The following is a 24,869-nucleotide window of genomic DNA, read 5'->3' on the forward strand; positions in this document are numbered from 1 at the left end:
AATACAAAGTCTCAGGGGGCGCCTGGGTGGCACAGCGGTTAAGCGTCTGCCTTCGGCTCAGGGCGTGATCCCGGCGTTATGGGACCGAGCCCCACGTCAGGCTCCTCCACTATGAGCCTGCTTCTTCCTCTCCCACTCCCCCTGCTTGTGTTCCCTCTCTCGCTGGCTGTCTCTATCTCTGTCGAATAAATAAATAAAATCTTAAAAAAAAAAAAGAAATACAAAGTCTCTCCAGTGAAAGAGCACTCCACCGTGGCTCTCCTGGCACCTTGTACCCCACAGAGCAGCAATTCTCGAGACCTCCACCATACTCGGTCACTGTCAAGGAAAAAAGCCTCATCCTTCCTTCTCTCCTCTTCTCACATTTAGTCATGAATTCTGTGCCTGAAGAAGATACGTACATGTCCCTCTCCTCTTCTCTCTACACCACTGTACCACCTGGTCTGGTTCCTGCTCTGGCCTCCAGAGTGTCCCTGCCTCCTGACTGTTCCCCCTGCAATCCACACTGCTGAAAGAGTGAGCTTTCTGAATCTGCTCCAGTCAGTCTCTACCCACCCAGGATCTTTTAAAACACTTTAAAATTGTCCCTTCTGCCCTTAGAATAAAATCTGAAATCTATCAGGCCTTTCCTGATGGCTAGCTTCCAGCCTTCTCTCTGACCACCAAGTACCCCCTCCACCCACAAACCCTCCGCTCCATGCTCTCTAGTCTCAAAAGCAGGATGCTACGTCCCTCTTTCCCCATCTCCTTATCTAACAGGTATGTGTTAGATTCTAATTTACTTCTAACCCACACTCTTTCAGGTCTCTGCCTGAAGGTTAGCCTCTTGAAAGCCTTTTCTAGGTTTCTTCCTTTTTATTTTTACTTCAGTGTGTGCCCAACATTGCTGGGCTGCAGTGCCTGTCAAGATATCTGTGGAGAAAAAGTTAATAACTGCTGCTTTCTCTCTTGGTATGCTGTTTGGGGAATTTTATTTAAAACTGGCACATCCTGCTTCTGTACTCTAAATTGGACCGAAGACTACTTTAAGACTTCAAAAGACAATTCAGAAAATACTTAAAGACCTTCCCTTCAGGAGGGCTGCTGGGAACTCTGAAGCCATGACAGACGAAGCAGTTTGTGAATGGCTGTAGTCCGAGCACCACGTCTGTGGTGAACCCTGCTAAAAGTGGACCCACTGCACTGCATCCCCAGTCACGCCTGAGGGCATACAATAACTGTTCCAGTCACTAGCACTGTTCCCAGAAGCACTGGGGCTCACCCCACCAGTAATGCTTGTTATCAGTTAGATTTATTCATGTTACAAATATTATAAACACTGGGGCGCCTGGGTGGCTCAGTGAGTTAAGTGTCAGACTCTTACTCTCGGCTGAGGTCTTGATCTCAGTCGAGGGTGAGCCTGGTATTGGGCTCCACGCTGGGCATGGAGTCTACAAACATAAATACATACATACATACATACATAAATGACACTAACTCATGCCTCAAAATAGCTCTATTCTGTAGATGATGCTACAATTATTCCCACTTTACACATAAGGAAACTTGCTCAAAAAGCTGTAAGTAGTAAAGAGAGGGTTTGAACCCGGGTGATTGATCTGTCTCCAGAGCTCATGCTCTTAGCCACCACACTGCATAATTTCTCCTCTACTCCCATTTCCCTTCATGAAAGTTATATGGAAGAAAAACAGAGTTCAGAGACAGAGCGACATATTTACTGTGCCTCAGTTTACAACAAAAGGTACAAGAAAATGCAATGCAGAGTGCTGGATCAGTTAGATAATCATATTTGGGGAAGAGAGGGATGAACCTTGACCCCTACTTCATACCATACAAAAATCAATTCATGATGGATCATTGACCTAAATGTGAAGGTAAAACATTTAAAGCTTCTAGAAAATAGCAGAATATCTTTATGACCTTGGGGTAACCCTAAAGAACTAAACATAAAGGGAAAAAATAAATTTGATTTCATTATAATTAAAACATCTATTCATCAAAAATACAATTTAAAAAGGAGCATAAAACTGAAAAAAAGAAAGAAAGAAAAGAAAACACAAGAGGGTAAAAAATCAAGCAATATAGAAGGGAAAGATGTGTGTTTATGTGTACCCAATAAGACTCATATCCAGATATGAAGAATTTCTATAAATTAAGAAATAGATGAAAGGAAAGAAAAGTGTTCCAAAAAATGTGTTCGGACACTTCACAAAAGTGAAATTGGTCATAAGCATATGGAAAAAGGCTAAGATCTTAAGTAATCAGGGAAATGCAAATTAAAACCACAATCAGAAGCTCCCACCCCCTGGATTTATTGGGAAGGAAGGTTAAAGGTCCTTCAAAGTCACTCTGAACAAGTGGGTCAATATCTGACACATTTTCCTGATGCAGATTTACAAAACAATCTTCTGCCCTCCGCATACCCAAACTCTGCCCCTTTGTGTCTTTAAGCCTTGCACACAGAAAAGGAGGACAGGAAATATTATCAAAATTGGCACTACTTCATTTCTAACAAGAAATCACCCTTTCTCTGACTTTTTTCACTTAGCATAATACTCTCTAGCTCCATCCACATCACTGCAAATGGTAAGTTTTCATTCTTTTGATGGCTGAGTAATATTCCACTACACATATACACACACACACACACACACACACACACACACACACACACACACACACCCACCTTCTTTATCCATTCATCAACTGATGGACGTTTGGGTTCTCTCCATAGTTTGGCTATTGTTGACAATGCTGCTATAAACATTGGGGTGCATGTACCCCTTCAAATCTGTATTTCTGTATCCTTTGGGTAAATACCTAGTAGTGCAATTGTTGGATCATAGGGTAGTTCTATTTTTAACTTTGAGGAACCTCCATGCTGTTCTCCAGAGTGGCTGCAACAGTTTGCATTCTTAAGGAGGACACATGTTGTGATGAGCATTAGGTAGCTATATGTAAGTGATGAATCACTGAATTCTACTCCAAAAACCAATATTGTAACCGTATATTAACTAAGTAAAATTTAAATTAAAAAGTTTTAAAAAAGAGATCACCCTAAACTCTTGATTTAGGTAATTCTGAAAAATCAGTTCAACAATATTCAAGTTGTCTCAGGAAAAGGTGATACAACTTTCTGGGGAGGGAAAGGAGGAGGACAGAACAAATACAGAATATAAAGATCTACCTTGGGGCACCTGGGTAGCTTAGTCGGTTAAGCATCCAACTTTTGATCTCAGCTCAGGTCTTGACCTCAAGGGTTGTGAGTTCAAGCCTGTACTGGGTTCCAGACGCTGGGTGTGGAGCCTACTTAAATAAATTAAAATTAAAAAAAAAAAAAGATCTGTCTTAAATCTGTAAATTTTTAAAAAGATTTTATTTATTGATCCCAGAGAGAGAGAGAGAGCAAGTGAGTGAGCAGGGGGAGGAGCAGAGGGGGAGGGACAAGCAGACTCCACACTGAGCCCTGAGCCCTACGCAGGGCTGGATCCCAGGATCCTGGTATCATGACCTGAGCCAAAACCAGGAGTAGGACGCTTAACTGCCTGAGCCACCCAAGCACCCCTGTCTTAAATCTGTAATTTAAGGAATGGTGCTGGTCATCTCAGTTGAGGGAAAAAAAATGCTGAAATGCAATAGAGAGCTATTTAAACTGTCTGTATTACATTCAGTCACATGAGTAAACTGGCTTTCCAAGCTGATTCACAGCCCTTTTCACTGCTTTGATGATTCTTCTTTGTTCCTAAAAACATGCACATCCTTCTCAGTCTTCATCCAGAACAAGAAAACAATAGATCTAGGGTTCAGGTTGCACAATTTCACCTCGTAGAAGTGAACCTCAAGGCTCAGGAAGGTCTTGCCCGAGATCATAAAGTTGAGATGAAGATGATTACCTTGCCCTGAGGGGCATTCCTCTCTATCAAACACTAAGGCTGAGCGAGGCAAAGGCTTTCTCCCAGGCCTTGGCTTGAGCCAGTATGGACTGCCCCCCAACTCTCCTGCATCATCCATTTCTCTCTCCCTACCTAATATGCCCCACTGGCAAAAAGTCAAAAGATACCCCTTCATTTACTGCTTTTTTTCATTTCCTTGTATACCAAAACTCCTCAAAACATTGTCTATTCTTGGGGTCTCCAATTCCTCTCCACCTGTTCTTGTTTAAGCTATCGTGGCACTGAAACTGCTCAAGGGCACCAAGGACTCCCACACAGCTAAATCCAAAAGCCAATTATTCTTTTTTAATTTTATTTTAATTCCAGCGTGGTTAACAGTGTTGTATTAATTTTAGGTGTACATCATTGTACATCACAGTGATTCAACAGTTCCATATGTTACTCAGTGTTCATCAAGGTAAGTCTAGTCTTGGGGCACCTGGGTGGCTCATTAGGTTAAGTGGCTGACTTCAGCTCAGGTCACGATCTCAGGGTCCTGGGATCTAGCCCCAAATCAGGCTCCAGGCTCAGTGGGGAGTCTGTTTCTCCCTCTCCCTCTGCCCCTCCCCTTGCTCATGCACACACACTGTCTCTCTCAAATAAACAAATACAATCTTTAAAAAACAACAAAAACAACAGATAAGTCTATTCTTGGGGCATCTGGATGGCTCAGTGGGTTACGCATCTGCCTTCGGCTCAGGTCATGATGATACCAGCGTCCTGGGACTGAGCCCTGTGTTGGGCTCCCTGCTCATGGGGAGCCTGCTTCTCCCTCTCCCTCTGCTGCTCCCCCTGCTTGTGCTCTCTCACTCTATCAAATAAATAAATAAAATCTTAAAAAAAATAGGTAAGTCTATTCTTAATCCCCTTCACCTATTTTACCCATGTTCCCACCCACCTCCCCTTTGGTAAGCATCAGTTTGTTCTCTACAGTTAAGAGTCTGTTTTTTGGCTTGTCTTTTCTTTTTCCTTTGTTCGTTTTTTAAATTTCACATATGAGTGAAATCATATGGTATTTGTCTTTCTCAGACTGGCTTACTTCGCTTAGCATTATACTCTCTAGATCCATCCATGTTATTGCAAATGGCAAGATTTCATTCTTTTTTATGGCCAAATCCCATTGTGCATGTATGTATGTATGTACGTACATATGTATGTGTGTGTGTGTATGGGTATATATATGTATGGGGAGGGGTATATATATATATATATATACACACACACACACCCACACACACACACATCTTCTTTATCCATTCATCTGCTGACGGACACTTGGGCTGCTGCCATAATTTGGCTATCATAAGTAATGCCACGATAAACATAGTGGTGCATGTATCTCTTTGAATCAGTGTTTTTGTAATTTTGGGGTAAATACCCAGTAGTGCAATTCCTGGATTATAGGGTAGTTCTATTTCTAATTTTTTGAGGAACTTCCATACTGTCTTCCACAGTGGCTGCACCAGTTTGCATTCTCACCAACAGTACATAAGGGTTCCTTTTTCTCCACATCCTCGCCGAAACTCGTTTCGTGTTTTTCATTTTAGCATTTCTGACAGGTATGATGTGGTATCTCATTGTCATTTTGATTTGCATTTCCCTGATGCTGAGTAATGCTGAACATCTTTTCATGTGTCTGCTAGCCATCTGGATATCTTCTGTGGCGAAATGTCTGTTCATCTCTTCTGCCCATTTTTTAATTGGATTATTTGCTTTTTGCAGTGCTGAGTTGTGTAAGTTCTTTATATATTTTGGGTACTAACCCTTTATCAAATATGTCATTTACAAATACCTTCTCCCATTCAGTAGGCTGTCTTTCAATTTTGTTGGTTGTTTCCTTTGTTGTGCAGAAGCTTTTTATTTTAATGTAGTGTCAATAGTTTATTTTTGTTTTTGTTTCTGTTACCCTCAAGACACATTATCTAGAAAGATGTTGCTATAACCAGTGTCAGAGAAATTAGTGCCTGTGCTCTATTCTAGAATTTTTATGGCTTCAGGTTTTATATTTAGGTCCTTAATCCATTTAGAGTTTATTTTTGTGTATGGTGTAAGAGAGTGGTCCACTTTCATTCTTTTGCATGTAGCTGTCCAGTTTTCCCAACACCATTTGTTGAAGAGACCTTTTACCATTGCATATTCTTTCCTCCTTTGTCAAAGATTAATTGACTATATAATTGTGGGTTTATTTCTGGGCTTTCTATTCTGTTCCATTGATCTGTGTGTCTATTTTTTGTGCCAGTACCATATTGGTTTGATTACTACAGCTTTGTAACATAACTTTAAGTCCGGAATTGTGATAACCTCCAAATTTTTTTTCAAGATTGCTTTGGCTATTTGGGGTCTTTCTTAGTTCCATATAAATTTTAGGATTATTTGTTCTAGTCCTGTGAAAAATGCTGTTGGTATTTTGATAGGGATTGCATTAAATGTGTAGATAGCTTTGGGTAATATAGCATTTTATCTGTTCTTTTGATCCATGAGTATATAGAATGTCTTTCCATTTCTTCGTGTCATCTTCAATTTCTTTCATCAATATTTTACAGTTTTCAGAGTACAGATCTTTCATCTCTTTGGTTAAGTTTATTCCCAGGTATTTTACTATTTTTGGTGCAACTGTAAACGGGACTGTTTTCTTTTTCTTTTTTTTTTTTTTAAAGATTTTATTTATTTATGTGACAGAGAGACAGCCAGCGAGAGAGGGAACACAGCAGGGGGAGTGGGAGAGGAAGAAGCAGGCTCATAGCAGAGGAGCCGGATGTGGGACTCGATCCCGGTACGCCGGGATCACGCCCTGAGCCGAAGGCAGACGCTTTAACGACTGCGCTACCCAGGCGCCCCACGGGACTGTTTTCTTAATTTCTCTTTCTGCTGCTTCTTTATTAGTGTATGGAAATGCAACGGATTTCTGTATATTGATTTTGTATCCTGTGATCTTACCGAACTCATTTATCAGTTCTAGTAATTTTTTGGTGGAGTCTTTAGGGTTTTCTATATATAGTATCATGTCATCTGCAAATAGTGGAAGTTTTACTTCTTCCTTACTAATGTGGATGTCTTTTACTTCTTTTTGTTGTCTGACTGCTGTGGCTGGGACTTCTAGTACTTTGTTGAATAAAAATGGTGAGAGTGCATATCCTTGTCTTATTCCTTACCTTAGGGAAAAAGCTCTCAGTTTTTCCTCACTGATGATGATGTTAGCTGTGGTTTTTTATATAAAGCCTTTATTTATGTTGAGGTACGTTCCCTCTAAACCTACTTTATTGAGTGTTTTTATCATGAATGGATGTACTTTGTCAAATACTTTTTCTGCATCTATTGAAATGATGATATGGTTTTTATCCTTTCTCTTAATTGATCTGATGTATCACGCTGATTGATTTGCAAATATTGCAAATACCCAACAGTCAATTCTTATGCCTCATACTACCCTGGCTATTGCTAGCCTTTGAGTAACATGGTTGATCACTTCCTCCGTGAAATATATTTGGGAGGGGGGGCTACCATAGCACTTTTCTCCTTTCTACTACCTCAGTGCCCATTTCTTCTCAGTCTTCTTTCCTAGACCATCTTTATCCCCCCTCCCCACCTTTGAGTGCCCAGCGCTTAGTCACTCAGACCACTTCTCTTATTTCTGGGATGATCTCATCCTATCCCATGATATACATTTATATAGAGATATAGCCTATGTTTTTATCTTTAATGTAGAGTCCTCCTCTGAACTTCAACTCCATAATCTAACTACCTTCTAGACATCTCAACTTGGAGGCATAAGACATGTCAAATTTAACGTGTTCTAAAACTAAACTTTTATCTGTCCCCAATCTGTGCCTCTCCCCCAATCTTCCCAAGTTTAGAAAATGGTATCTTCAGGGGCGCCTGGGTGGCACAGCGGTTAAGCGTCTGCCTTCGGCTCAGGGCGTGATCCCGGCGTTGTGGGATCGAGCCCCACGTCAGGCTCCTCCGCTATGAGCCTGCTTCTTCCTCTCCCACTCCCCTTGCTTGTGTTCCCTCTCTCACTGGCTGTCTCTATCTCTGTCAAATGAATAAATAAAATCTTAAAAAAAAAAAAAAAGAAAATGGTACCTTCAAGTTGTTCAATCCAAAAACTTTGGAATCCATCCTTCTCTTCTCTCTTTCACACAATCTACATCCACTTCATGAACAAATCCTACTGCTCTATCTTCAAAACATATCCAGAATCCAACTACTAACCACCAAGCCACCATCACCTCTTGCCTGGATTTTGCAGTATTTTCCCAATTAGTCTTTTGACCTCATCTCCCTTAGCCTGTTCCCTACATATCAGTCACAGTGATCTTTTAAAACCTGACCAGATCTCATTCCTCTGCTCAAACCCTCCAGTAGCTCCTACCTCACATAATAAGGCCTCATGCAGTCTGATCCCATGGCCTCTCTTCTACCACCCTCATCCCGGCATACTCTGCTTCAGCTACCATGGCTCCTTGTTGTTTCTTCCACACATCGAGACAGCTCCTGCCTTTGGATCTTTGCTCTTGCTCTCCTACCTGTCTTGAATGCTCTTTCTCTAGACAACCACCAGTCTAGCCCCCTAACTTCCTTCATGGCTCACTCAAAAGTCACCTGATCAAGTGAGGTCTTTCTTAACCATGCTACATAAAATAGCACCACACGACATTTATACTTTACCTAGTCCCCCTTTCTTCATGGCACTTAAAACCTCCTGACACCCTGTTTATGTACTTATCATCTGTCTCTACCTAATAAATGAAAATCCCTTGTAGAGGCAATTTTATTCCCTGCTTTATTCCCAATGCCCATGACAATGCCTAGCAAAAAGTAAGTGCTCAATAAATATTACTGAATGACTAGATGAATACATTCCTTTCCCCTGACACTCTCGCACATTGTTATTGTTCTCCTGATGTCCTCTGCTCTCTTTGGGACCTGCCCCTCTTTTAGGCGCTGAAACTCACTGGACTACACAGCTTTTTACACAACTGACTCCTAAAAGACTCTACTAGGTAGCTTCCTCACAAAAAATTCATTTTGGGTGCCTGGGTGGCTCAGTCAATTAAGTGTCTGCCTTCAGCTCAGGTCATGATCCCAGGGTCCTGAGATCAAGCCCCATGTCTTGCTCCTGCTCATCAGGGAGCCTGCTTCTCCCTCTGCCTCTCCCCCTGCTCATGCTCTCTCTCTCTCTAATAAATAAAATCTTAAAAAAAAAACCTCATTTCTACTAATGCATTTAACAGTCTACTCTGAGAGTCTTATAAATAGATGGTGGTCTGTGGGCTAGAAAACAGTCACTTAGATCTACAGACAGATAAATAATCTTATTCACTGAACATTAATGGTTAATCTAAAGGGAAGTCTCTAGCAAAATGTCATTATGTTCTATTCTTACTCAGTTCTATCCAATTCCCCAGACCTGGATAGCTAATAGATCCATTATCCAAGTAAAATGAAAGCACATATCCATACAAAGGCTTGTACATGAATGTTCATAGTGGCTTTATTTGTAATAAGAAAGAAAGAAAGAAAGAAAGAAAGAAAGAAAGAAAGAAAGAAAGAGAAGGAAGGAAGGAAAGAGGAAGGAAGGAAGAGATGGAGAGGGAGGGAGGGAGAAGGGAAGGAAGGGAGAAGGGGAGGGAGGGAAGAGGAAAGGAAGAAAGAACACACAGGGAATGGATAAACAAACTGGGGTATATACATACAATGGAATACTACTCGGCAATGAAAAGAAATGAACACCTGATATATACAACACGGATGAATCTTAAAATAATTATGCTGGGTGAAAGAAGCCAGATGCCCCAAAAGAGAATGACTACCCTATGTGGTTTCATTTATACCAAAATATGATCAATAAGGACAGAAAGCAGATCAGTGGTTCACTAGGGACAGGGTTAGAGGGCAGAAAAAGGACGGAAGGACTTCAAAAGGGGATAAGGAAACTTTCAGGGGTAATGAATATGCTTATTTTCTTGATTTTGATGATAGTTTTAGGGGTATATATACATAGCACACAATTAAACCTCAATAAGGCTGGAAAAAAACAAAAATCCAACTATACAGCACTCTGACTAAATAGCTTAAGTGGGAAATATTAAAAGAAAAAAACCTCGTGAACTTTAGATTGTTTGTCGTGAAAATATCTGAAACAATGTTGAACCTACTGTAAAACCAAGCAAATGAATAAACACTGATGCTGAGAACCAGGTTCTCCCTGTGGGAGAAAGGGGATACAAATATGAAATGGGAGAAGGATTAAAGTTTAGAGCATTGTTTATGAACACAGTTTTTTAAAATAAATGTTATTTCCTAGCTCTACAGACCAAAAGAGCCTACAATCAATGATATCCCAGTAGTAATGAGCACATGTATAGCCCAGATCTTGGTTTCTAAATACCATTTCCCTCTAAAAGCAACCAGGAATCTCTGGAGAAAAAGCCAATTCCCAGGTTGGAGCAGAGAAAATACAAGCTAGGCCTGGAACATTGCTGTGACAGAAAGAAAAGGAAGTGCTCACAAATTGTAGGGAACATATCAAAGGAACACTGAAGTTAGCTGGAAGGTGCTCCTACTAGCCAAATCTGCGACAATTTGAGCATCAAAATGAACAATAGGAATGGATTCTATCACACTGAATTTTTTAAAGATTTTATTTATTTACTTATTTGAGAGAGAGAGAGCATGAACAGGGGGACAGCCAGAGGGAGAGGGAGACTCCCCACTGAGCATGGAGCCCAATGCAGTGCTCAATCACAGGACCCGGAGGTGATGACCTGAGCCGAAGTCAGACGGTTAACTGTGGGTAACTCAGCCACCCAGACGCCTCTATCACACTGAGTTTTTAAAAAAAGGATCTGAGACCCTACTGATATTTAAAAATAATAATGATGATGATGATGATGATGATGATGAAGAAAAATAAAGTGGGGAGGGAAAGCTTATCTTTTCCAAAAAATACAAATAAATGTAGAAGGAATACAGAATCACGAAAACCACCATTTTGCAGCCACCATATTAATAAGTGATGCAGGCAGGAATCATAAATGGAAACTGAAAACACTGGGTAAAAGACTGGACGCACAGGATATTCCCATAATTTTAGATTCACAGAAGAAATGAGAGGAAGGTACAGAGATTTACCATATACCATGCAAAGACTCCCCCATTATCAATACTGCCCAGCAGTGGTCCATTTGTTGTATCCAGTGGAAGAACTTACATTGCCATATTATTATCACCCAAAACCTATAATTTACATTAGGGTTCACTCTTAGTGTTGTACATTTTATGGGTTTGGACAAATACATAATGACATGTATCCACCATTATGGTATCATACAGAGTAGTTTCACTGCCCTAAAAATCCTCTGTGCCCTATCAATTTACCGCCCACCCTAAACGCCTGGCAACCACTGATCTTTTTACTTTTATTTTGTATTTATTTAATTTATTTTTTAAAAGATCTTATTTATTTGTCAGGGGGAGAGAGAGAGAGTGAGCACAAGCAGGGGGAGTGGCAGGCAGGAGAAGGGAGCCTGACATGGGACTCGATCCCAGGAACCCGGGATCATGACCTGAGCTGAAGGCAGACGCCCAACCGACTGAGCCACCCAGGCATCCCTATTTTTTACTTTTTAAAAATAAAAACTTAGAAAAGTAAAAATAAGTGAGATGCCATGGAATTACAAAGCCATTATAATTACGAAGATTTTTAAATGGCACATGGAAAAAGGGATACACAATAGGATTCTAGTTTTGTAAAAATACATTTGCATAGCAAAAAAACTGGGAAAACTACAACAAAATATCTTGCTATCACTGGCTGATGGAATTATGGGTGATTTTTGTATCCTTTATAATACTCTATTTCCAAAACTTATTTAATAAGCACATATTACTCATAATCACAAAGTTATTAAACAGTAAAATCAACAAGCTGTTTGGCATTATAGATTTTGAAATATTATCCAAATTCCAGACACACTCTCCAAAGAAGGATCTAGGACATTAGGCAATCACAGGGTTCATAACATTTCTTTAAAACTATTCTTAGAAAATAAATCTAGGCTCAAAATAAGGATGTCTAATGTGACAGAGAGGCCATAATAAATGGTGAAAACTATAACTCCATAACCTATGCGGCCTTGTGAAGGGCCCTGAGGGCTTCCATATGAGGGAGAAAATATTGGGTAGGATTCCGATTAGACTGCTGAAATCACTCGTCCCAGGTGCAATTCTTTATGAAACAAAATCACCCATTCTGATCTTAGTACAAATTTCTGGAAGCTCCCCCATACTTCTTCCACTTGCAGCTGCTCAGAGAGCATAACTTTTTCTGCAGAATGCTACTATTTACTGATATGTCAAGAACTCAACAGTGAAAATCTGGAAGAGCAACTGCTAGAACCCAAACAAATAAACCCAGGATTCCAGGTATATTTCAAACTGCTACCACTAGCCCTATGTGCTCAGGCCCCTGCCTATCTCATTCCAGACCACTCTGGCCTTTACTCTCTATGCTCCAGCCACCATGGCCTCTACGCTCCTGATTCTTAAACAAGCAAATTCATTCCCACACCAGAGCCTTTGCCCTGGCCCTCTGCCTAGAACACTTTACCCCTGATTCTTTACATTGTAAGCAAAAAGGACAAATAGAAAGGGGTCAGAAAAAGCAAAAAGCAAACTCCCTGCAGAAAACTCAGAGACAAAGGGGTTGAAAAGGAGATCAGCTTTTCCTACCCAGTGGTCCAAGGTGAAGGAGGTCAGGCTGAGGCCAAAGTTGACATCCAGGAGGTTAGCTTTCTGTCAACAAGATGGCTATGAAGCAGGTTCCAGAAGGAACATACCTAGTTGCAATTCCAGTACCTCACTATCCTGATATGCCATGTAAAACAGACAAAAATAAAACAAACAAACAAATAGCAGCCTTCACGTTTCAAAAGATGTACCCATCAAGGCAGTCTATGTCCAGATCTTGACTAACTTAAACCAGGACTTCTCAAACTTTCCACTGAGGAGTCCTAAATGCCTGCAGAAAATATTCTTATCCCTTTGGGACTCTCAGGGTACCATTCAAAAAGCACTCAAACTGGGGTGCCTGGGTGGCTCAGTCGGTTAAGCATCTGCCTTTGGCTCAGATCATGATCCTGGGGTTCTGTGATCAAGTCCCGCATCAGACTCCCTGCTCCACAGCCGGGGCCTTTTTCTCCTCTCCCTCTGCCTGCCACTCCCCCTGCTCGTGCTCTCTGTGTCAAATAATTTAATAAAATCTTTAAAAACAACAACAACAAAGCACTCAAACTCTAAAATTTATTTGAAAAAATCCTATTTTACCTTAAAAATGCATATGAATCCTGGTTTCTATGACTAATTTTCATTACAAAAATATTTTTAATTCCTCACCAGTTAAAGTACTAAACACTCAACCCCCAAAACCACTCCCCCAATCTCCTGATAAAATTGGTACTCCAACAAGGTTTGTCATGTTCATCCTGAAGCTGCATAAACCCCCAGTATGTCTACCACAACCCGGGGAACCAAGTTTGGAAATAAAACCCTTTGGCAAGCAATTATTCTTAGAATAACCAGTAAGTTCTTTAAGTTTGCAGTTTCTGGCTAGGGCTTTGGTTTTTTCTCCAGTAAAATTCCTTTAGAAAAACCCTACTCTTGTCTTAGCTTAACAAGGGTGTTCACAACATGGGCCACACAGCTTGGATGAGTAGAATGCTCTCAGAAGAAAAGAGTGGTGGCGGCCCCAGAACCCTGCTGGAGAACCAGGCGAAGACCGGCAAAACTAGCACAAGTAATGACGTAAAAATACCAATACCGTAGGAAAGAAGTGGGGCATCTGGATTTTCCTTGCAAATATTTCACAAGAACAAAGGTAGCCTATAAGAAGTGCAAGTGGTAGTGGAAGAGGGAATCATATTATTAACTAAGATTCATCACACACCTGCAGAACAAGCAAAATCAGGAATTGGACCCGTTAATCCAGATGAATGTTATGAAGAAATACATGAAGTTCTTGTTAAACAAACATTTAAAATTTTAAGCATCTCCTCTGCCCACCCAACCTTTAAGGGTATCTTTAGACCAGGTTTCTTGCTATTTTTCTCCCATGTCTCCCTGCTGCAGGAGTACAAGAAGATACCCTGCAGAAACAGATGTTAAGATGTTTGTCATCTGTATAGACAGGAAAACCCTTGGAAATATCTCTTGATCTAAACTTTATCACTTATGGTTGCCAAAGCCATGAAAGGAAGAATCTACTATATGCTTAGAGCGGAGTGACACTGAGGAAAACAAATGTGCCAACAAACCACCAAGGCAAAGGAAAATCTCTTTACAAAGCCAAGTAAAGACAGGACTCTGACACAAACCAGCCGTGCCACACTTTCACATTCACTGAAACACATATTAAATGGCAACTGAAAACAAACTTTTTTTGTAAAAGCTAGATTATTCTAGGAGTTCCCTTCATCTAAATATTTCAAAGTACTTTATCTAGGGCAAGATATTGGACCTGAGGCTGAGCTAGAAGAAAATACTGAACCAGAAAAACCACTTTGCATTAAGGAAAGTCAATTCCAGAGGCACCAGGTTTTTTGTTTTGTTTTTAAAGATTTTATTTATTTATTTGAGAGAGAGAGAGCACAAGCACAGGGCGGGGGGGGGGGAGGCAGAGGGAGAAGCAGACTCCCCACTGAGCAGGGACCCCAGGACCCCAGGATCATGACCCAAGCTGAAGGCAGATGCTTAACCGACTGAGCCACCCAGGCACCCTCACAAGCACCAGGTTTTGAACTTCTGCCTCTGATAATGATAGACTCCAAAGGTACTGACACCTAACTTCTCCCACCATTCCAAGAGAATAGAGAAAATCCAACACAGACATTAGGAGAAGAGAGAAACAGGGGAATAAAAAAACAATCCAAAATATCTTACAACCTGCCATGAGCCCCACAATATGTTAGAAATGGAAAGCACTGTCTTCTCCCCACCTTTTGAAGACAAAATCATAGTGCTGCTCCCCAAAAGCCAAAGCCTCCATGTTGTCAGACTACTATCCCACAAGTCAACATTCAAAGGTGAGTATCAAGGGGGAGACAATGTCCCATCTTAATGCAGCAAAGCTAAAAATATCTCTAACTCCCCCCTCCACTTCCTATCTATTCCATTCTTCCCACCTTTGTAAAGATTTCATCATCCTCCCAGGTTTTACCTATTCCGTCTTCAACCTGCCCCACATATGCAATAAGTCACCGAGTCCTATAAATTCCACTGCAACAATTCTGACCATTTACTCCTATGCAGGTCAACTGACCCCAACAGTTCGAAATCTCATTAACCCTTACCACAGACCTAACTGGTCGTCACTATCTAGAGGCCATCTCTTCTGTACACCGCTAAATAACATTCTTAAAAATCAAAGGTTTAATGAATGCTCCTCGGTAAAAACTTCCATCAATTCCATGCTGCCTTTAAAACAAATTCTGAACTCCCCCCAACCTGATTTCAGGCTATCACTCCAGCCTCACTCTGGTCAGCCTCCTAATGTGCCCAGCTCTATATCAAGTAAGATAGGTCATCATTCTCTAGCATATGTCATACTTGCCCTTCTACTATGTCTTTACTCATGCTATTACTTCTAATTGTCCTCTCATCTCTGGTCAATAATATTAATCAACTTCTTTCCTCATAGCACAAACTAGGAGAGAAAGCAACCCATTACAGGCAAGGGAATGATATAAATCTATGGTCTCAGAAGCAGCATGGGTTTAAAAAAGGAGCACCACTTTGGAAACCAAAGGCCCCGCTTTGCCACTTTCTTGCAAAGTTATACTGAGTGAGCCATTTGCCTTTCTGAGCCTCAATTTCCTTATCTTTAAAATGTATTTGCTTTACCTAACACATAGGATTATCAAGATAATCGAATAGGATAAAGCGTGTCAAAATGCTTGTGAGGGAATGAACTAAAGGAGTACCTAGAAGGAAATTTGTAGTTTTAATTGTTTTTATTAAGGGAACAAATGCAAGCACATTCTTTTTTTTTTTTTTAAGATTTATTTATTTATTTGAGAGAGAGAACATGAAAGGGAGGGGCAGAGGGAGAGGCAGAAAGAATCTCAAGCAGACTCTGCTGAGCACAGAGCCTGACGTGGGTTTCGATGACCCTGAGATCATGACCTGAGCCAAAACCAAGAGTTGGCTGCTTAACTGACTGTGCGACCCAGGCGCCCTGGTAAGCACATTCTTAAGAAGTTTGGAAGTACTGCTAAATAAACCCAAAAGAAGTAGGAGGAAGAATATTATAAAGTAGAAATTATAAAGAAAACAAACACAAATAGAGGGACTCACCAAAGACAAAAGACAGTTCTTTGAAAAGGTTAGTATGATTGTTCAGATATTTGTGTAAATGATGAGGAAGCACTAAAAAAGTGAGTTACTGTCATCCAGTAGAGATGAAACTTCAAATAAAAAGAGCTGAAGTAACAGTTTCCTTTATGAAAGGGTTTCTCAACCTCAGCACTACTGGTATTTGGGGACAATAATTGTGTGTAGGACAGAGCTGTCCTATGAAATGTAGGATGTTTAGCAGCATCCTGGTCTATGCCCACAAGATGCCGGTAGTATTCTTCCCTCACCCCCCAGAAGTCATGACGGTCAAAACTGTTTTCAGACATTGTGAATCGTCCCCTGGGAGGCAAAAGCATCCCAGGTTGAGAATCACTGCTCTAAGACAACAAAAGACCACATCACACTATACCAGCTAAGACTATTCATAGCTACTCCTAATTTTAGAATAGCTGGCTGCTCTACCCATTAAGACTGTGGGATGACCAGCAAGCCAAGGCAGGAAGGGCAAGACTGAAGAAATAGGCAGGTCTCAGATGGTTCAGCAAAATTGCATAGTGTTCAAAATGAGAGAACCAGGAAAACTATAAGCTCTAAAACAGCAGCAGAATTGCCACAAGTAACACACCTATCACTTCCATTTGGGAGTGATTCGGTGAGTAGAGCTCTAACACTACTGTGAAACATCAAAAGGATCCTTGATCAAATTCCAAGAAGTAAAATACCCTAGCAGAGCAAGAGAAGAAGACAGTACCTACGGAACATTTTTTTTTAACACTCTGAACTTCATAAATAATAAAAATAACTCATTTCAAAATGTTAAAAATTATTTCATCTGAGAACTGTATAAATATTCTTTCTTAAAAACTCCAGTTACAGGGGCACCTGGGTGGCTCAGTTGGTTAACAGTCTGCCTTCGGCTCAGGTCATGATCCCAGGGTCTGGGATCGAGCCCCATATCGGGCTCCCTGCTCAGAGGGCAGCCTGCTTCTTCCTCTCCCCACCACTCAACTAAATAAATAAATAATCTCTCTAATAAATAAAATCTAAAAAAACAAAACAAACAAAAAAACCCAAAACACTCCAGCTGCATAGCTACACTATTCTGAGACAAATCACAATTAAATTCTCACCACTTCTAAATAAATAATAGTGAAGTCCACGGAAGCGTACAATTTTTTTTTTTAATAATTCAGAACCTAACAAGGAAAACAATTCCAAAAAGCCAAGAGGGAAGACAACATGTATATATATCTACTATGCCCACCAGCAGCAACTAAAATCCAATCTAAACCTGACAAGAGTTCTAGGAGGTGCCTGAAAATATAATTCTGAGAACCCAAATGATAAAAAGCAAAAAGTGATGCAGATACCTGGGGACTCTAGTGCCATCTTAAGAACCATGAGAGCCAAGCAAGGCAGTCTGATGGTGTACCCTTCCAGCACTATCTTCCATTATTTCTACTTATTTTACTTTATAGAAAGAACAGAACCAGTTGGGGAGATTCCAACTGAATAAATTAGGAGTGGACAGCAAACGATCAAGAAAATAATAAAATAAAATAAAATGGTAATTTCACTGCCAGAATTGAAGTGGAAATGGGGCAGAGACTCCTAGACAGTATAAATGAGGGAAAACTGATCCCTGAACCATATGACATCTGGTAGGATGAATGAGAACTGAAGACAGTACTTTAGCAAAGAAAGAGGATCCATGCTCATTTTTCCTGAATCTGGAGAAAAGCAGTAGCACATTTTCCTAGGGTCCTTCAGGTGTTAGCAGTGATAACCTAGTGGAATGTTCAGTCTTAACCAAGGTGGTTTGTTATAAACAGACAAAAACTTTTATTCCTCAGTCAATAGGACGCTTACAAATTGATGAAATCCTGTGCCATGAAAGGCTGGAATTAATTGAGAAGCCCTGTGGCTGGCCAGATGACCTGACATTAGACTGAAGATGAAAAGAAAAAGTCAATGCCACTTCAATAAGTTGGGGGCAAAGGAAGGGGTGAGACAAACAGGAATCCAGGGTGAGCCAAACAGGAATTCCAAACAGGAAGGGGTGAGCCAAACAGGAATCTACCAGCTATGGAGGTGCAGTTCTCTCCCATTAGGAGCAATTTACAGTCACCGGAAGTGGCTGGGAGGCAGAGCAGAACCATGGGAGATGCAATAAGCTTTCTGGAGTTGTGAGCCTATCATCCGAAAATCTCTCCCCACATAACCCCCTCATTTCCATACAAGCAGAATTGTAAATATAATTTCAGGAAACTCACGGTTACCCCCATGCCTGCCTGTGGCCACCTAATGAATTCATGACCCCAGACCATAACGTCTCACCACAAGGATTCTGCCATTGACTCCTCCATGACTTGGGCAAGAATGCTCCACTCTCAAATCTTTGGATCTGAATCTGCACATCTATCAAAGATGAGTTAAATGCTAAAGGCTCATCCAGCACTAAAGTGAGGTCTATGTAGAGGGACAACAATCCATTTCTTGAGAAATAGCATCTGTGTTAATTGTTGCTTTGTTTCCAGTCTCTGCCATCTCACAATAGATGACCTAAGAAATCCAACTGGAAACACCATACTCTTCCAGCAAAAAACCCAGGAGAAGAAAAGATAAGCCAACCTATGTCACTCACTAGAGCCACTCACCATCCAGTATGTCTTCCGCGTCATCCCTGCCGTGCTCCTCCACTGCCACTTCCTCCTCCTCCTCCTCCTCTTCCGCATCCTCCAGCTCCACGTCCGGGTCCAGGTCTGGATCGCTCCCTGAGGCGGATTCGTCTGACATGGCTCCCAGAGGTCCTCAGTGGGCATTACCGACTCATGGTCCACTGCAGGAGTCCTGGAAGGAGGACAAGAGGCATCAGAATCACCAAGCACTTCACTTAGGAACACAAATCTTTCAAAGAGAAAATGCCAAAGATGAATGCCCTGGAGGGGTAAACTAACCATACCCAAATTTCAACCCTCTTCAAAAGTGCACTGACCCTGATATATGTTTTGGTGACTCTCTGCCCAGTTCAAGCTTCTCTTCGCTGCTTGGGCAAGAAAATATCTTAAAGTGACCAAACAAACACACTCTGTGCCTCAGAATTCCCACTTGTTCATTTCTTCAATTTTCTTCTTTATATCTCTATATATCCATACATATACACATTTAGGATATATAATCACAGACAGTATACTAGGCTTTGGGGACACAGCAGGAAGCACAACAAATCATGTTGGGGAGTTGGTGCATGCCAGAAGGAGATTAGGGGAAAGTTCTCACTGAGCAGAGGCCAGAGGGACCCACATAGACATGTGGAGGGAGTGTGTTCAGGCATAGTGAGCAGCAAGGGCAAACCCCTGGAATGAGAGTAACTGGGACTGCTCAGGCAACAGGGAGTGGGTCCTGCCTGGAGTTGCCTTAGAGCACCGCCTGGAAGATAGTACACTCTCCAATCACCTGAATGGAGGGCTTCCAGCAGGCACCACACTGCCACTCCTCCCAAGTATATGGGGAGCCTCATGCTCCCCATGACTCAGAATGCTCCTGTGACCATCTCTGCTCTCAGGCTCTGCCCTACCTCTTAGCCCAGTTCCAGCTCCATTTCTTCCAAGAAGTATTAGCCAACTGCCCCAGTCTTCTGGGGTCATATCCCCTCTTCTGAATTCCAGTAGCCATGTTTGACCATGCTGACCTTCACTGAAGCCTTCATATGGGCTACATGGCAAAGTGGTTTGCCTTCTGTGGTTTCTCACTTCCAGACCAGACAGTAAACCCCTAAGGGCAGGGAATTAGGTGGGAGCTGTTTCTTTGTATCCTGGAGCTGGAAGCATGTCCTAGTCAAATCATTCATTCATCATTCATTCACCTTCACTCCCTCATTTGTCAACCTGCTTTATTATGTCTACTATATACCAGGTACTGCACATGTCTGTCTGTCTCTTTCTCTCTTGCTTGCTCTACTTCACTATTAGCTATAAAGGTCATTTCTTCTTGAGGGGGACAAAAAGATAAAGAGAAAGCTAGATAGACTGCTTTGTGATAAAGCAAACATTAGCAAAATGTTAACATAAAGATTCACTGACCAATTCTTTCAATTTTTCTATATATTTCAAATTTTTCATAATAAAATGTGGGGAAGGAGCACAAAATAAATAATCTTTTCTAAGACAAACTGCTACAGACAACCACATCCACAATCAGGTTATCCTAAAATTCCTCCCATCTCCCAAAATAAAAACCAAAACACAAGTCTCTAATTATTCAACACAAAAACTATTCCAGAACTGGAATCTCTTATTAAGGTCCAGACACAATTTGAAACAGAACTTTTACATTCTCCTAAAAAGAAACAGAAATAAAATGAAGTAAACTAAATCCTTTAGAGTTCTGGAAAATCAGAATTTAAGACTGTCTAGGTAACAACCATAGGAATTACGAGTGTGTGTGTCCTGATGGGTCATGTACTTAGCCTCTCAAGGCAATGAAAACAAAAAACAGCTGTAAAATGATTTAGTAATAAAATTTAAATGTTTGCATTAATAACATACTTCCAAAAACACCTACAAAGGGTGTTAAGGGATAGGGAAGAAAGGTGCCCCACAAATACAAATTAATAGAACTAATGCTGAACTATCATTCACTGAGTGACAAAGCAGATTCCAAATTTCTAATGGAATAACTATCCTATGTCTTTAAGTTCATTAGGTTTTAGAAAGGAAGCAGTAAATCAATTAGATGTCATCAGCTTTGGAAGTGAAATTTACTCTGAATATGAGTATGACGATAATTTAACAGCAGCTACTCTGTGTGCGGAAGTCAATATTTGTAATCAGCATAACCCCTCTGGTTCATCCTAGACTGCTTGAGATAAGTGTTTTGCTTACAGTGTGTTTGGCTGATTATGGAGTAGCTTTTAGAGGACAATTTTTAATTAGCCAGTACCTTTAGGTAATCTGAATGCCTGTCATTTTAGAGAAGAAATTGTGTGGTAGTGGAAGAATGACAATCACTTAGAGCTAAGCAGTAATAGGAGAAGCCTCCTATACACCCCCAGTTAATGAACATCTTCAAAACAACCTCAGCCCCAAGCTCCTGATAGAAGAAAACATCAATTAAACATCAACAACCACACATACTATTAGAATATGACACATTGGTCCAGGACCCTACTCAAAACACTTTAAGAACAGGACACTTTAAAATAGTACCCAGGTGATCAGATGCCCCAAACAGAGAATAAACTGGAAAGTGATGGATTTAAGTCCCACCAAATTTGGTTATTCTTTCCCTACCTTCCATGAGCCACTAAATTTCTTTACAGAGATGACACAATGAATTCTTTTCTCTGCTCTTCAGAAAGAATCATACCAACTACTTAAAGGGCAGGTTTTGCTGTTACTGATCTCCTTCAAAAAAGCAACAAAGGGAAACTGGCAGGGGAAAAGCTGATCTTGGCGGGCAGCAGTGCAGTCAATTACATTTTGTCTCTACGGGGCTCCACCCACACATACAAACACTTCCAAGTGGGCAGAGACTTTCAAACAGGGAAGGCAGCCCTGATTCAAGAAATTAGCTCTCAGTAGAACCCTTAGGCAGACATGAGAAAAAAAAGTTGATAAGGAAAAAATGTATCTCCCTCATTTGTGCCCCAACCCATGTGAAACTCTGTCACAATCTCCAGGGAAGAGGAGCTCTAGGAGAGATTATGGGTGTGCTGTGCCTTAATGAGGACCTGTATTCCTACAAAGCAAATTCTGGGAATCATTCTATTTTAACGAAACTGGAGAACTAGCTATTTAAAGAAGCTCTAAAAAGAACCACTCTGAAAAGTAAATATTCAATCCGTAAGTTATATGTTAATGTCTACAGTTTAATATATTGGGTTTGCTAAAGGAGGCTATAATTATGAAGAAATTCACAGCCAATCCCACTCCAGTCCTTTACAGCAATCTTGAGAGGGAAGGAAGGTTCCTCTGCCCTGCTAAGTTCAAAAACATCGACACCTGTCTATACAGCAGTGCCTGCCTGGCCAAGAATCAGTGAAATTAATCATGCGGGCACAGCCCTAAGACACACCCCTGGGGAGGAGAATACACAGAAGAGAAAAATACAAAGACAAACACATACTAGCAAGCCTTTGTTCACAAAGCAGACCATGCTTGGAGAGTGCACACTGAAATCATAAAACTGTGGCATACACTTCCTCACCACTGCAGGGCAGCCCGTGCAATTTCAGAGATGTCTTTCTGGTCCTCGGCAGCATCCTGATGCTGCATTTGATACAAAAGAAACCATTCCAAACTGCCATGTCCTCATTAGTTTTGGTGACCTTGAGTTGTATTAAATTTCCTCAAGTTATCTCAAAGCAATTCCACAGCGAGTACCATGCCCACTTCTTTTTCCATTAAGAGTATAAACAAAACCATGCATTTATGCTAATTTACAAGGGGGAGGGGAGCCTTAAGAGCATGAAAACATTCAGTCTAAAAACTTCGGCAACACTTCTTCAAAGAAGTGCATTAGTCAAGCAATTTATATACTTCAAAGACTTAAGGAAAAAAAAAAGAGTTTAGGCCATTTCCAGTACTCAGAGGGTATCGACAGGATTCTTCCAGCCTGCTGAGAGATCCACTATGGATCACTGAAGTTATTTGAAAACACCTTTCTTGGGCAAGACAAAAACCTGATGCACACACGTAGCCCAAATGCCTTTTGATTATCTTTCAGTTACTTAAAAACACATTTAATACATACAAAGCAGCCACAGAGCTGGAAAGTGTCACAGCTCAAAATATTTTACTTGGAAATCTAAGGAGACTTTGGCAATATGGAGCTTAATTAAGACAAAATAAGGAAGAGAAGATGAACAATACATTCAGGACTCCAAGGAGCAGGGCCACAGAAGACAACTCTCTCTAAAAGGCAATGCAGTGGAGCCAGGTCCTGGGACTCAGCACCAAGCTCAACAGAGGCACTCCAGCCATGTTTACAGAATCAAACAACCTAAATTCTAGCCACAGCTCTATGGGAAACTGGCTGCATGACCTTGGTCAAATCAGTTCTCCCTCAGCTTCCTCTTATACTAGCCAGGAGAGAGACAAGAATTCATCTTCAAGATCCCTTCCAGATTCTATGACATTAGTTCCCAAAGGGTCCAGGGACCCCTGGGATCCTCAGGACCCTTTCAAGGGAGACACAAAGTCAAAATCATGCATGGGTTAAAGAGCCATTCAAAGTGCAAGACAGACCAAAGCATTTTGATGTAACAGAATATAAAAAGTTCCCTGATATAGTTTCAAATTCCATATTACAATTAACCTTGAAGAAACTACCACTTGTCAGAGTTTTGGTACAGTACCAACGAATACCCACAATTATCTGAAAAGGCTGCTAAAACACTCCTCCCTTTTCCAACTATGTTCTTCATCTACTGTAACAAGACAGTAAGTCAACAGAACAGTAAGTCACAACATGCAGAAGCAGATCTGAGAATCTGTCTCTATTCAATCAGACTTTTTCAAATTTTCAAATGTGTAAAACAATTCTACTCTTCTAATTTTTTCATTTTGGAAAATATAGTTATTTTCATTAAAAATTATTTATGCTAATACATAATGAATTTATTATTTTTTAAAGAAATTGGTATATTTTAATTTCTAATACAGTGAATACTGACCATTATAACCCATATAAACAAAAGCTTTTTGGGATCTTCAATAATTTCTAAAGTATAAAAGGACTTAAGACCAAAAAGTTTGACATCTATGGTCTTAGAGTCCCTATTTTCAGGTATCATAAAGAAAAACTAGCATCTAAAAAAGATGTAACAAACAGGACCTTATTACATAAGATATTTAAACAGTTCCATGCTGTATTCAAATAAAAAGTATAAGATTAATCCAATATATTAATGATATACACAGGTTATTTTATAAATGTAATTAACCATCAAGGGCAAACTTTCTCAGTGACTGAAGTTAATACTACATTTGCAAAGTCAAATTTTTACTTTTATTACCGAATCTCTGTTATCCACATGCCCTTTAAAATGGCCAAGGGCTGAGGCTCCCTGTTTTTGTTCCCAAAGCTCCCCTGAATTAGGTCCTTCACCCAAGAGGTCACTGAGCAGCATATCCCTGCAGGGTCAGTCCCAGGCATTTTGAATAAGCAGGAATAAAACTCTAGAAGGCCACTGCTGAGGGAAGCAAATTAAAGACTCATTTCATTCTCCATGGAGTCAGCTGGAAAAAAAGGGGGAGGGAGGGTGACAAACAACTGAGTGGGGAAGATATGAGCTAAAGCAGGGGTGACAGCTTTGGCTGTGAGAAGGCTAGGTGACATAACCACTGCTACCCAGAGGGAACTGGGCTCTGAAAAATTCTCTCCCTCTCTATCAGAACACACACACACACACACACACACACACACACACACACACCATATGAACACTTTAAACCATCAATATAATGTGATGGTGATGAAGAAGAAGAAGAAGAAGAAAGAGGAAGGAAGGAGGAGGGAGAAAGGATGGCGGAGGAGGAGGAATAGGAAGAAGAGAAGGAAGAAGAAAAAGAAGAGGGAGAAGGA

At 40.7% G+C, this 24,869-nt stretch overlaps 1 protein-coding gene across 3 annotated transcripts in view; it reads right to left on the bottom strand.

Moving 5' to 3' along the window:
• The window catches only part of RAD54L2 (RAD54 like 2), a 145,479-nt gene that overhangs the window by 91,045 nt on the left and 29,565 nt on the right, over positions 1 to 24,869 (bottom strand). For all 3 annotated transcript variants that reach the window (XM_045807238.2, XM_087867010.1, XM_045807239.2), the window contains one exon: positions 18,941 to 19,133. In XM_045807238.2, coding sequence (XP_045663194.2) covers positions 18,941 to 19,079 — 139 coding nt within the window. In that variant the 5' untranslated portion in view covers positions 19,080 to 19,133. The remainder of the gene's footprint in view (positions 1 to 18,940; positions 19,134 to 24,869) is intronic.

This window comes from Ursus americanus, chromosome 14 (assembly GCF_024610735.1).
Source record: "Ursus americanus isolate L20-20 chromosome 14, mUrsAme1.1.p, whole genome shotgun sequence".
Lineage (NCBI taxonomy): Eukaryota > Metazoa > Chordata > Mammalia > Carnivora > Ursidae > Ursus > Ursus americanus.